Source organism: Prosopis cineraria, unplaced genomic scaffold (genome assembly GCF_029017545.1).
Source record: "Prosopis cineraria cultivar Desert tree isolate PC_DT_omini unplaced genomic scaffold, ASM2901754v1 PC9, whole genome shotgun sequence".
NCBI classification, from domain to species: Eukaryota; Viridiplantae; Streptophyta; class Magnoliopsida; order Fabales; family Fabaceae; genus Prosopis; species Prosopis cineraria.
The window spans coordinates 29,485,692-29,498,520 of NW_026555340.1; the positions used below are offsets into that span (position 1 = coordinate 29,485,692).

At 34.3% G+C, this 12,829-nt stretch overlaps 2 protein-coding genes across 2 annotated transcripts; one reads left to right on the forward strand and one right to left on the reverse strand.

Moving 5' to 3' along the window:
• Nucleotides 1-3,488: 3,488 nt before the first annotated feature.
• Nucleotides 3,489-5,803, reverse strand: LOC129320462 (manganese-dependent ADP-ribose/CDP-alcohol diphosphatase). The gene is given in 3 exon segments (XM_054965927.1): nucleotides 3,489-3,689; nucleotides 3,692-4,631; nucleotides 5,650-5,803. Coding segments are annotated over 2 exon segments (975 nt in total). The 5' UTR covers nucleotides 4,611-4,631; nucleotides 5,650-5,803; the 3' UTR covers nucleotides 3,489-3,633.
• A 3,969-nt stretch (nucleotides 5,804-9,772) lies between these two features.
• On the forward strand, nucleotides 9,773-12,159 carry LOC129320460 (cytochrome P450 736A117-like). The gene is made up of 2 exons (XM_054965926.1): nucleotides 9,773-10,803; nucleotides 11,318-12,159. Exons 1-2 carry the CDS (start codon nucleotides 9,865-9,867, stop codon nucleotides 11,927-11,929), a joined length of 1,551 nt encoding a protein of 516 aa, XP_054821901.1. The 5' UTR covers nucleotides 9,773-9,864; the 3' UTR covers nucleotides 11,930-12,159.
• Nucleotides 12,160-12,829: the final 670 nt, after the last annotated feature.

The window sequence follows — 12,829 nt, forward strand, 5'->3', positions numbered from 1 at the left end:
CTACTGTCTAGCAGAACCAGTTCACGTTCTCATGGTGGGGAGTTGACTTTGAGGTTATTTGCCAGTTGGCGGGATCTGTGACGCATCAAACGTTGAATTTCGATCAGAAACTATAACACTGCTCAATTAAGTCGGTTGCTTGGCCAGAACCTAAAAAATAAGGGATTTGGATTGGGTATCTTAAAGCATTTGATATAAGTATATAACCATATTTGTAACGTCTTAAAGAATTTAATCTTTAATTAACTGAGCAAATAAAGTTAATTAAATAAATTAATGTAGTATATGGTCAGAAAATTAACAGATGTTCTAGGTTGTGATTTCAATTCTAAGATTGAGTCCAAAGTCAAAGTCACCAAGATTTTAAAAAGCAGGAAAAACAAAAAATAATGACTCTGCCACATGCCGCGGTGCATGCATGCCATCCCATAGCGCACAAGCCATTAGAGCATGAAGATTCATTCTTTATACCACATGCCACGATGTGTGGTACATGTGCCGTGACACACGGTGACAAATTTTCAAAAATAAAGAGTATCAAAGTTCAAAAAACATAGAAAGAGGGAGCAAAAATGAAGAAACGTAAGAAGTTCGTGAAAACCTCTACTAAGGCTTGAGATTTGAAGGCATTAGGAGTATTTTGAAGCTTCAACTACTAAAAGTAAAACTCCTAAGCCCTTTCCCTCTCTTCCTCTAGTATTTTCTTGAATTTGAAAGTTAAGGTTTAGTTGAGAAAGATGATTTTCAATCCATTGAGGTTATGAATTTAAATCCATTGATTTAAATAGAGTTAATAAAAATTGTTTGAGCTATTTAAACCTATCATTTATGATATTGTGAGTTTTAGTAGTTGTAAGGTAATACATACCTGAAATTTCACTATAAATAATATGGTTGGAGTAATATCACTCCATTAATGGTTAATTGGAGTTCCATGAAGTTAATAGAAGTTAGAGTAAGTTAATAAACCTTATAAGTACCCTTATATGTGAAGGGATTGAATCTTAAAAGTGTTGAAGTGTTGAATTAAATAGTAAAAATTATTTAAAAAAGGGGGATATTGATGATTAATACTGTGGTTAAATGTAAAGTGAGCATATTTGGCACCATTCAAGTTTCATGAAAGCTTTGAAAGTGTGTATTTGAGGGATAAAATATTTAACCTCTCAAAAGTTTAAGATAATCGGGAGAAATCTCTTATATTTTTGTGTGTTAATTGATTTATTGATTTATATATTATAATTGAAATGTGTGAAATTAATTGACATGCAAACATGACGTGTGTTAATTGATTTATTGGTTTATATATTATAATTGAAATGTGTGAAATTACTTGAAATGCAAGCATGGTGTAAAATATTTGGAAATCAAATATTATGTTTTTTGGAATTCAATGACTTGATGTGTGTAAAATTCAATGAAATAGTGTTTACAAAGTTCAATGACATGTTTTATTTGAAGTTCTATGAAATAACTTTTGTAGCGTTCAATAATTTGTTGTTTTGTGGAGTTCAACGAAAATGTATAGTGAGGTGTTCGATGATAAGTAAAGTGGAGTGCAATAACTTGGTTATGCATGTTTTATGTGACGTACATTCATTACTCGAGTACAATGATGATATCATATATGCATGAACATTGAGTATTTGTATGACATGAAATATTGAATCTTCATACTTTGCATGATCATGAGAGATGAGAGCTTATCTAAGAGGAGGAGTAGTGAGTTTAAAATCTAGATGGTAAGGCTTCTATCAAAGCTTGATGGTTTATCTGGATTTGTTTATACTTATTGTCCCACTTGTTCGATAGGGGATTGTCTTACTTATTCTAAGAGGGATTTGAACCTAACTAATTTTTTACTTGTTCGACGAGAAAGCTAGTTTGAGGAGGATAACACCTCACAATGCAAGATTTTAGGGAAACTATGACTCACAAGTGAGTAAGGCAACCTTAAGCGGGTAGCCTCTCATGCATGAATGGTTAAGGCAATCTCATCTTATAAATAATCTCAGTGTATTCTAACCCACAGTTTTGTGTCAAGGCATAAGAAGGATATAAGAGAGGTGTGATTATATATATATGATAAAAAGGATATATGATTGTCTGTGTTGTGACCTTTGTAATGAAAATGTGTGACTAGTTGTGTAACAATGGGAAATGAGCTATATGTGTTGTCACTACATGGATGTATGCTCTTTAATGATGTAAAATGTAAATACAGGCCTGAAAATGATTAAATTGATATGTGTATGAAATTATATTGCCACTTTATTTAAATTGATTGACATGTGTTAGTATGAGTTAGATAGACCTTGGTTATTAAGTGATTATACTCATTCTCCTCCCTTTAATATTACAAGAACTAGTTCATCGAAGCAAGACTAGGGAAAAATATAACGAAGCTTAGGATTTCAATCCTAAAATTGTAGGCCTATTTTATTTTGAGTATCATACATGTATAATCAGTGATGATATTGCTAACTAGGAGTTTATCTATGCACTTACTTGCATTATGTGTTGGTTAAAATTAAACTATGTATTTTAGACCCTAAGTGAAGTATATATGTGGATTATGAAATATGAAAAGGGCCAAAATACTAGTACAGATAATAAGTGGGTAAAAGTATAATTGATGTTTAATGATTATGATGATTATTGTATTGTGACTCCCCCTTTTGTTTTTGTGATTAAGGGGTTGAGTGCTGTAAAACGTGTTTAAAGCGTTAAGTGTGTGATGTGATGTATTGCACAAGTACGTATTAGTTTATTAAGCGTGATCTAGGTTGTATTTAAGGCTTTTGACACTTGGTATGAAATTATGATACTTTAAATGAGCTTAATTGTGAAAAGGAGTTAATTGTGAAATTGATATTCAATTTTTTTTACTGAGAATTAGTTTAATTATGAAATCAATGCCATTAATTAGAAGAGAAAGCTCTCTTTGTAGACACATAGATCGTCTCAATCAAACGTCAAACATAAAAATAGAGTGCGTCGAAAGTTCACTTTTGCTGCTGTCATTTGACAACAGCAAAGTTATCAAAACGTGCAATGCCGTGGCACATGTATGTTTTCTACACTGTTTTACTATTTTCAACTCTTATACAAATGTTGACTTTTTTGTGAATTCTCATCCTTCCGTTTGCACTTTAACTTATATTTGTAAAGATGCTATATCATGTTGAAAAACTCAAAAAACTTGAGATCTCATTTTGATAATATTACAACTTGAAAATATTTATTTGAAATTAATTCCTTGATTTTCTTAAAATTAGAGTTAACTAGAGAATGGTACAAGAGATCTTACAATATTGATGTGTTCAATGTCACAACCACCTACAGAAAAAGTATTATATAAATAAATAAATATATATATATATATATATATATATTTCACGAGCAAAGCTGTGTTTGTTTTTAATTGTTAGGGTGTAGTCCCAGAAAATCCAATGTCAAGTAAACTCTAATTATTACGAAGGGAAAACTTGGACAGAAAGTGGCCGTTTCACCATTAATCAAAATGAAAGTCTTGATAGCTATAAAGAAATATAAAATTTCCCACAAAGTAGGACTTACAATAAGATGCCAGTACCATGTAATATATTATAAACAATTGATGTCTTCCTGCTGTCATGACAAATCTGCTTGAGGATTAAAATACATGTCTACACTTTCCATTTTGCCAAGCCAACAAGTGATATCCTGTCATCATAAACATTAACATATCCAAACGCATCTGTGCCGGGAGGACATTCTAAGGCAGCTTCAAGAACTCTGTGATGCACTCCATGAGAATCAATAGAGTATCCACCTTTGTGATCATGTCCAGCTAGACAGACCTTGACGCAATTATATCGGTGTATCAAATCCATTACTTCATCATAGTTCCATAATAGTGCCGCTTCGGTTGAGGCCCCAGGATCCAGAGGCAGATGGCAACAGACCACCACCTTCTGTTTCAATTCAGTTGCTTCCTGAAGAACACCATTCAGCCATTCCATCTGTTCCTTTCCAACAGCTCCATTGAACATGAGAAACCTCCTTTCAAGCCCCTCTAAACCTATTGGACTGTTCTTATCTGCATTTGGATTATGTTGTCGGAGGAATTTCAAGGCCTCCAATGTTCTTGGATGATCTTGAGGCCAGCCGATGGCACTAACGTCATAACCATCCAGAACTACAAATCTATATCCTGGCACAGGAGAAAAATCATAGTAAGCATGGCCCTCAGGACTCTGAATCTTCAATAACGGAAGTAACTTGCTGCGAGGAAGGTTGTATAGACAGTGATTGCCTATCATATGATACACGGGTCCCTTGAACATCTCAAATTCATTCACAACTTTCTTTACGGTATCAAAAGATTGATCTTTTGGACAATATCCATCGACAATATCCCCGAAATTTATCACAAACTTATGCTGCTGCAGATCATTCCAGTTTTTCACTGCTCTCTGTAATACAAGAATGCTATGCCTATAATACCGAGGAACTCCAAGGAAGGAGCGTCCATCGGGAATGTCAGCATGCTGGACATCAGAGATCAATCCAAATGAAAAGAGAGGTTCTCTCCCTTGTGAAATGGCTAGTCCATTATAAGTACCCATGGTTCATACTTCTACAAGTTCCTGACAAAGTATAAATTTAATGTCAGCCAAGAACTGAAGTGCTTTGAAGTGTATTAAAAAACAAAATCAGGCAAGAAGCGCTCATCTCATCCTGCCAACTTAGCTATCATCCAACAATTAACAAGAAAAGCCACCGTTCAATTTACAGAAATGTCAGTAGTTATCGTGAAGAATGTAAACAAGAACAAACAGAAGTATTAGGCAATCCGAATGACCCGAGAATGCAAAACAAATTTTAGGCCTACCGGCAAGAAAAATTTATGGTTAAGGCAGATGCCACTCTTATTGAGTAATTCAGACCTTTTTCTACATTCTCGTGCTTTAATTTAAGCTTCCTGTTATCACTTAACCCAGTCAGGTTTCTGGGAACAAGGATGGAAGACTTGTGATTGTTCGTGTATTGAATGAAATTAGACGTACATTTGAAGAATTAAAACTTGACGGTTAGCAACAACACATTCTGGCATTCTCCAACAAATCCTTTGGGTGCTAACAGATGAGACAATGACCCTAATCACACAGCTGTTCGTGATCAACAATTCAACATATCATCCCACCAAAATATGCAAATCAAATTAAGAAATTCAAATAAACCGCAATCCGTCGAACCTAAATCTAATTGCCCGCTGTCCTTTTTAGGAAAGAAAGCAATGCAAAAAGTAATGGGCATTAAAAAGGAGAAATCGCTAAAGGACAGAACAGAAATAGAGTTTTGTTTGGGGAAAAAATGAAGACAAATAAAGTCGAAGTCACAGAATATTGAAATATAAGAGTAACTCCCCCGCCGGCGGGGGGGGGGGACTCCAGGAAGAACCTAATATTTGCTCCCGATCAATAAGCAGCAGGCGGGATTAATTGATAACACAGATACATATAAATGAAACTACGGATGAGGAGAAAGAAATCTGGTAATTGCTAATAGCGAGAATTGAAAATAACCAGAGACACAAAGAGGGGTACAATGAACCCAGCAGATAAAATCGAGGGGAGAAAAGGACAGAGAAAGAGACGAACGTACCTGTGATAATAAAATCGGAGAGAGCAAAATGTGTTGGAGAAGCTTGACAATGAAAGAAGCGCGAGTCTCCGTTTGTCGTTTGCGTAAGGATGTGGAAGTGGGGTTGATGAGAAGGGAGTCTATTTAAATGGATTCAGACACTTCAGTTCTTCCCCAATTCCTGGGAGAGCCTTCTTGCATCTCATCGTATATATTTTCCCCGTAATTCATTCAGTATAAAAACTTCGACTTCTTTTGGTCAAAATGTGAAAAATAAAAAATAAAAATTCCCTCAATGCTGGTCCAGTACAATTCCAAGTGTAACCACAATTTCTTTTTTAATACGTATTTCGAGTAGGTTGAAAAAATCAATTAAGAGTGAATTTGAGATAAACAAAAAAAAATATAATTTAATTGCAATTTCTTATGGGAAAGCATTGGATCCGGGTGAATAAAAAAAAATTAAAGAAAAAAGAGTGATGACAAGAGGAATGAGGTCGTTATATTGAACGATCCTAGAGCCATCCACGTTTCCAACAGAGCCAGCCTCCGTATGCGCTTCCAGCACTGGCGTTCCGTAGAACCTGGCTCGTTAAATGTATCATCATCATCATCATCATTATTATTATTATTACCCTCCGAATATTTCAACTTTATTCCAAACATGTTTCCCTTTCACAAATTTAAAACCACAAAATGGTATAAATATATAGAAAATACTAATAACAAGAACAGCTTTCTTCAAATTTGTTTAAAGAAATTAAATAATTACATACAGATCCTAACTAAATGAAAAAATAATTACTCGTGAATCCTAATTATTCGTGAGCATGGAATTTTGATGTGAAAACATTAAAATTTTACATGTCAATGAGTCTAATTTGAAGGTTTAACATGAAAAGTCACCAACATTATCAAATTTTATGGATCTCTAAATTTGAAAATGAAAACGGATCATTAAACACATGAAAAAGTTAGGGACAAGGCAATTAACTTAGCAATTTCAAGAAAAAAATAGATAACACTTAAAATTAGATTTACCTCTTTAATAAACTCAGTCAAGCCAGCAGTGATAATATTGTATGTATGTCTCAACACATAAAAGCTACATAAGTTAGTAGGGAGTTGTCAGTGGCTTTATAGAATAACACAACATTATTAAAATTATACTCAAAGAAAGCTTTATAATCAAAATTGCATAGAATAAAAATATGTATTCCCTCTGTTAAAAAATATAAGGCATTTTTAAAAGACTCAATATTAAAAAATGTGAGGTATTTTCATTCTTTTAAAGTGTAGTCATTGATTTTTTTTTTTAAGTGTTCCTATCAAATAAACTATTTTATATTTATTTTAAGGTGAAACACCTATTAGATAAGGGTAAATATGAGAAAATAAGGTCAGTTTAAAAATAAATAATTACTTTATTGGGATTAAGATTCGATTAAAATTATCTTATATTTTTTAATGGAGGAAGCACACTATTTATTTTTGGTGTTATCTAGTTGACTTTTAACTCAATTTCTTAAAAGATACTCCCTCAGTCTCTATATATAAGAGATCTTCTAGAATATTTTTTAGTTCTTAAATATAAAAGGTTGTTAGTATATTTTTTTAATGAATGAACTATTATACTCTTATTAAATTGAAAAGAAAAAAAGATAAGTACTCTCATTAATTTATTTAAAAAATATTTATTTTTTATTTATAATAATTAGGGGTAAAATTAAAATATTATTATGCTTTTAATTAGACAATTAAATTTTATTGATTTATATAATTTAATTAAAAATATCTTACCTATCAAGATAAAAGGAATATATTAAAGATACAATTTAACTTTTCACATGGATGACTTTATTATTTATTTTTTTACAGACATGAATACTTTTTTTTTTGGTATTTTATCATGATGTTAAAAATTTGCTAGCGCAAGCTAAGTTTGAGAAAAAAAACTATAAAATATAGTAGCATACAAGTAGAATTAATTTAGTTTGCCAAGAAAACTAGCTTTCTCAGTTGTTTGCAGCCACCGAAGGCGCGGCTCCAGAGGAGGAGGAGAGGGTAAAGAGGGTCGCTGATTTCGTCATCATCACGGTTTTGCTTGACCATTTGACTCATCCGAGGCCGTCTAATTTTGGTTTGGAGTTGTCATGGTGTTACCTGCTCATAATGATGTGGAGATCGTAGGGCGAGAGTGTCTTTATGCCGTGAGTTTTCCAGCCACAAAAAAACGTGGGTGTGGCTTCTCCTCGTATTTGAAGAAATAAAAAAAAAAAAGGTGAAATTTTGTGTCCTCCTATATTCAGTAAACCCTCCTGCTTTCTCATGTTGTGCAAGCGTAGGAATATGGGAGAGGGAGAGTATCCCTTTGCCCTCAAGTCTAAGCCCATTTCTCCATGACGAGAACCACCCTCACTCAACTCTACTCTCATCGTACGTTGAGCACTCCCATGATGTCCCATCCCCGCGCGGCATAAGAGCAAAGGGAGCCCCTAAATTGCTTGCATCCGCAAGTGACCGTGGCTTTGTTGAGCCTGTCTTCATTTCCTATATTTTGACACATAATAACATAGTGATGCTATATGAATTAATTTCCTTTAATTTATCACAATTAATTGACATTTTTTAAGTTTAAAAATTAAGGGGATCACCATAAGCTATTAGATAGGGAACCACCATCTTCATCCGCGACTGGTCCTACGTCTTCACGTTTCATCCTCCCACGGACGTAATTGAGGCGAGAACCAGGTCTGCAATTTTGTTCATCCGACCAGGGTTGAGTTTCTTCATGCTTCATCCACCCACAGATGAAAGTTCTTGGGCCCTGAGCTCAATTCTCTTATTTTAATGTCGTTTTTGAGTCCTTTTCATTCATTTCCTATATTTTGACACAAATTTAGTGGTGCTAATTATTTTCCTTTAATTTATCACAATTAATTGACATTTTTAAGTTTAAAAATTCCCAAAAATTACATAAATAAAGGGTTTAATATTAGCGAGCTGTTAAATTTTCTCCCAGTGCAAACATGCAATCCCACTCTTTGTAATTATCATATCCCACCGTCATTAACCACGCACAAAGGGTACGTACGTAATTATATATTTCCTATGATTCTGAAATTCAAGTTCGATCATCTCAAAATATACTAATAACCGCGAAAAAGAACGAGCATGGATCCAATATCAGATCGTAATCCTTATACATCTCGCTTAAAATCCATGATGGTTCATGTGGGAACAGAGTACAGCGTGAAAGTTTGGCAGCCTCACACGATTGAGGATGATTTATTGTTGAGGTGTTATCGTACCCCACTTAAACTCCTTTGTTATCTTATGAAATCAAAACACGCTACATGTTTTACTCGTGACTTGTCTTTAGTTTCCGTGGAACGTATCCAAGTATCCAACATAAATTTCTAACACTTCTTTCGTATTTAGATAAAGGTTGTCAACAAACGATCAAGTGTTGCCATTTGTCATGCGTAATGAAGTGGAAGGATTAAAATCATACAAAAAAATGACAGGATATTTAGCAAAAAAAAGTCAACTATCATTTAATGTCAAAATTCCGTTGATTTATTTGAAAATGGTTGAGCCCTCATTCTACTCACGTTAGGTTTGGGTGCTTATCACGCGTAGTGGACCGTCCAGATTTTAAGAGTTTTTAGTATTTTTTATTTTATATTATCATCGATCTCTGAATAATATATAGTTAATGTAATCGGTCTAATTTAATATTAAATTTTTTTATATTTATAAATTAATTATCTAAATGTATTTTAAATTATCTAAATTTAATAATAATTTTTTATAAAATTTTTATTTTAGTAAATATAATATTAAAAAAATAAAGATAATCTTCAAGAAACTTTAAAAAATTAAGAAAAAGTTGTAATTTAAAAATTTTAAATTTAGACTATTCAAAGCATATCTGAATAGTTATTATAAAAATTATAAAAAATTAATATTAAATTAAATCATTTAAATTAAAGTTGTATTGTTTAAATTGATAATAAAATAGATTTAGTAAAATTTTATAATTTTTATAATAAATATAAAATAAAAATCTTAAAATCTAGAGTATAAATTGCTCATAAGTGCCAAACCTGAACTCCATTCTACTATATAGTCCAGACGTCCACACAAATTTCTGTAGTTATCATGTAATTAGAAGCGGCAGCTATACCGCATAAAGGGATCTCAAGTGAGCAAACACGGAGAAGACACAGAAAAATGCTGAGTTTTCTGATAAGCCTCATAGTGCAAGACAACACTTCCTGGTTGCTCCTTACATCGTTGCTTTTTATCTTACCCATCTCCCTCACTGCGCTATTCAAATGGTATTCCAATCCTGCAATCAGCAAAACCTCACTTCCTTCTCCGCCAAAATTCCCATTCATAGGAAATCTCCATCAACTAGGTTCGTATCCTCATCGAACCCTCTGCTCTCTGGCTCAGAAGTATGGCCCCTTGATGCTTCTTCATTTTGGGAAAAAACCTGTATTGGTGGTCTCTTCTGCAGAAGCTGCTCGTGAGGTCATGAAAACACATGATCTCGTATTTGCAAGTAGGCCCAAGATTAAAATGTTTGATATACTATTATATGGCAAGGACGTTGCAGCAGCTCCATATGGAGAATACTGGAGGCAGCTAAGAAGCATATCTGTGCTGCACCTTCTGAGTAACAAAAGGGTCCAATCCCTTCGCAATGTGAGAGAGGAAGAAACTGCCGTGATAATGGAAAAGATTGAGCGCGCTTGTTCTGCTAACGTATCGGTGAACTTGAGAGAGTTATTTTCATCAATTACGAACGATGTGATTTGCAGGGCAGCTTTGGGTAGAAAATATGGGGAGGAAAGCGGGAGAAGATTTATGGAGTTACTTGAGAAGTTTGTAGAGTTAATGGGCAGTTTCGTGGTAGGGGACTATGTACCTTGGCTTGATTGGCTTGGTCATGCGAGTGGCTTATATGCGAGAGCACATGCAGTGGCTCAAGAGTTGGATCGATTTTTGGAGGAAGTACTTAAAGAGCACATGATGAACCACTCAAAAGAAGTCGGTGCCACTGGTATTGAAGGCGATCATGATTTTGTGGACGTTTTGCTTTCGATTCAAAGGACAAATTCCATTGGCTTTCCCATTGACAAAACTGTCATAAAGGCTCTGATCTTGGTAAGAATCCTCATATTCTAATTTTTCAACGAAAAGCGTGCCATCTCTCTGTGTCGTGCCGTAGATTAACGAATTGAAACTAGACAGCTAAGTTGGGTTTCCTCCTAGCATTTTGGCCTAAATGGTAAATATATACATCGCAGTTCTGTCATTTGTGGGGGTCAACAGAAATATTCCAACATGAAGTATCAACTCAATATTTCAATGATTATATAACTAATTATTTTAGACAGCTATATATCATTTTTATTTTATTTTTTTGGTTGAAAACACACACACACACACACACACACATGTAAGTTTACTTTTTTCTTCAAAAGATGCATTTTTCCACTTTCTGCGTGAAGCACTGTGATTGAATAAAAATTGATTCGCAACTGATAAGTTCTTCTAGACATTTCTTTTCATTGCTCCTTCCCAATTTATTACCCTCTTACATATATTTCAAGAAACTCTGTTTTATTCATCTCGTCGTTCATAAGACTTGACTTTATTAGTGAATTGGATTCTGCAGGACATGTTTGCTGCAGGTGCGGATACAACATACACAGTCCTAGAGTGGACAATGACAGAGTTGTTAAGACATCCAAGTGCTATGAAGAAACTGCAAGACGAGGTTAGAAATGTGAAAGCAGACAGATCACACATAATAACAGAGGAGGATATAGATCACCTGCCTTACCTGAAGGCAGTGCTGAAAGAAACACTTCGCCTACACCCTCCAATTCCTTTACTAGTCCCTCGAGAAAGCATGCAAGACACAAAACTACTCGGCCATCACATTGGTGCTAAGACGCATGTGATTGTGAATGCCTGGGCAATAGGAAGAGATCCTGTGTATTGGGACAATGCTCAAGAGTTTGAACCGGATAGGTTCTTGAATAGCTCAGTAGATTATAAAGGACAAGATTTTCAACTGATACCATTTGGAGCAGGAAGAAGGGGGTGTCCTGGAACACAGTTCGCAATGGCCTTAAATGAGCTTGTGATAGCAAACATTGTGTTCCATTTTGATTGGTCTTTGCCTGACGGAGAACAGGGGAAGGACCTGGACATGTCAGAAACACGTGGCCTTACTGCGCATAGAAAGATACCTCTTCTGGGAGTTGCTTTGCCATGCAATTAGCAAGTGACCAACATGCACGTCAAGACCAAAATTTAAAATTTTAATGTGTTGTTTTTAAATACTGGACATCCCTCCTTCAAGTCTCTAATTTTGGACATATACCGCTCTTGACCTCCTATGTTGTTGAATAAAATTTGCGCATAATAAAATATATTTCTGTATGCCATATGCGATGCATGATATAACTGGTTTGATGGGAAATGACAAACTGTATATACTAGTGCGACTTTTATAATACCTGAGATGGATTATAAAATAAAAATGTTTGTTATAATTAATAAAATTATGCAAAGCTTCCCAATTTTTTTTTTTTGAATTTCATGTCATTTTTTATGCTGCCATTCCCAATAACCGCCCAAATAGATGAGTTTTTTAGGATTTATTTCAAATTTAGCACCATATGGCTATTATCGAAAATTATATTGTTATATTTTCTGCTAGTACAAAAAATTTAAGCGAGTTGAACTTGAGAAATAAAATGGAGATGGACCTCATGACCTAATAAAGAGCACTAATATACATATACATACATACATACATACATATATATATATTACCGATCAATACAATGATATTGTTGATGTATCGCGTTTGGATAGATGTGGCCTTTTTTTTTTTTTTTTTTGGGCAATAGATAGATGTGCCTTTTAAGCCAGGGATTTAAACAGGAAAGAGAAGATTAACTGCTTGGAGCCCTTTTTTATTGTTCTTTTTTTTTTTTTGGGGGCCAGAAAAAGACTCTTGGAGCCAAAACAATTCGGCCCTACCAGCGTCCATAACACAACCAATCGTGGAAAACAACCGAAGGAAAAGACAAGAGAAGGCCAGCGAATCGCCATTGCCCACTTATGTATCTGTAGCTATTTTTCCTTTCGTTTAGTTGACAATCCATTTATCTTT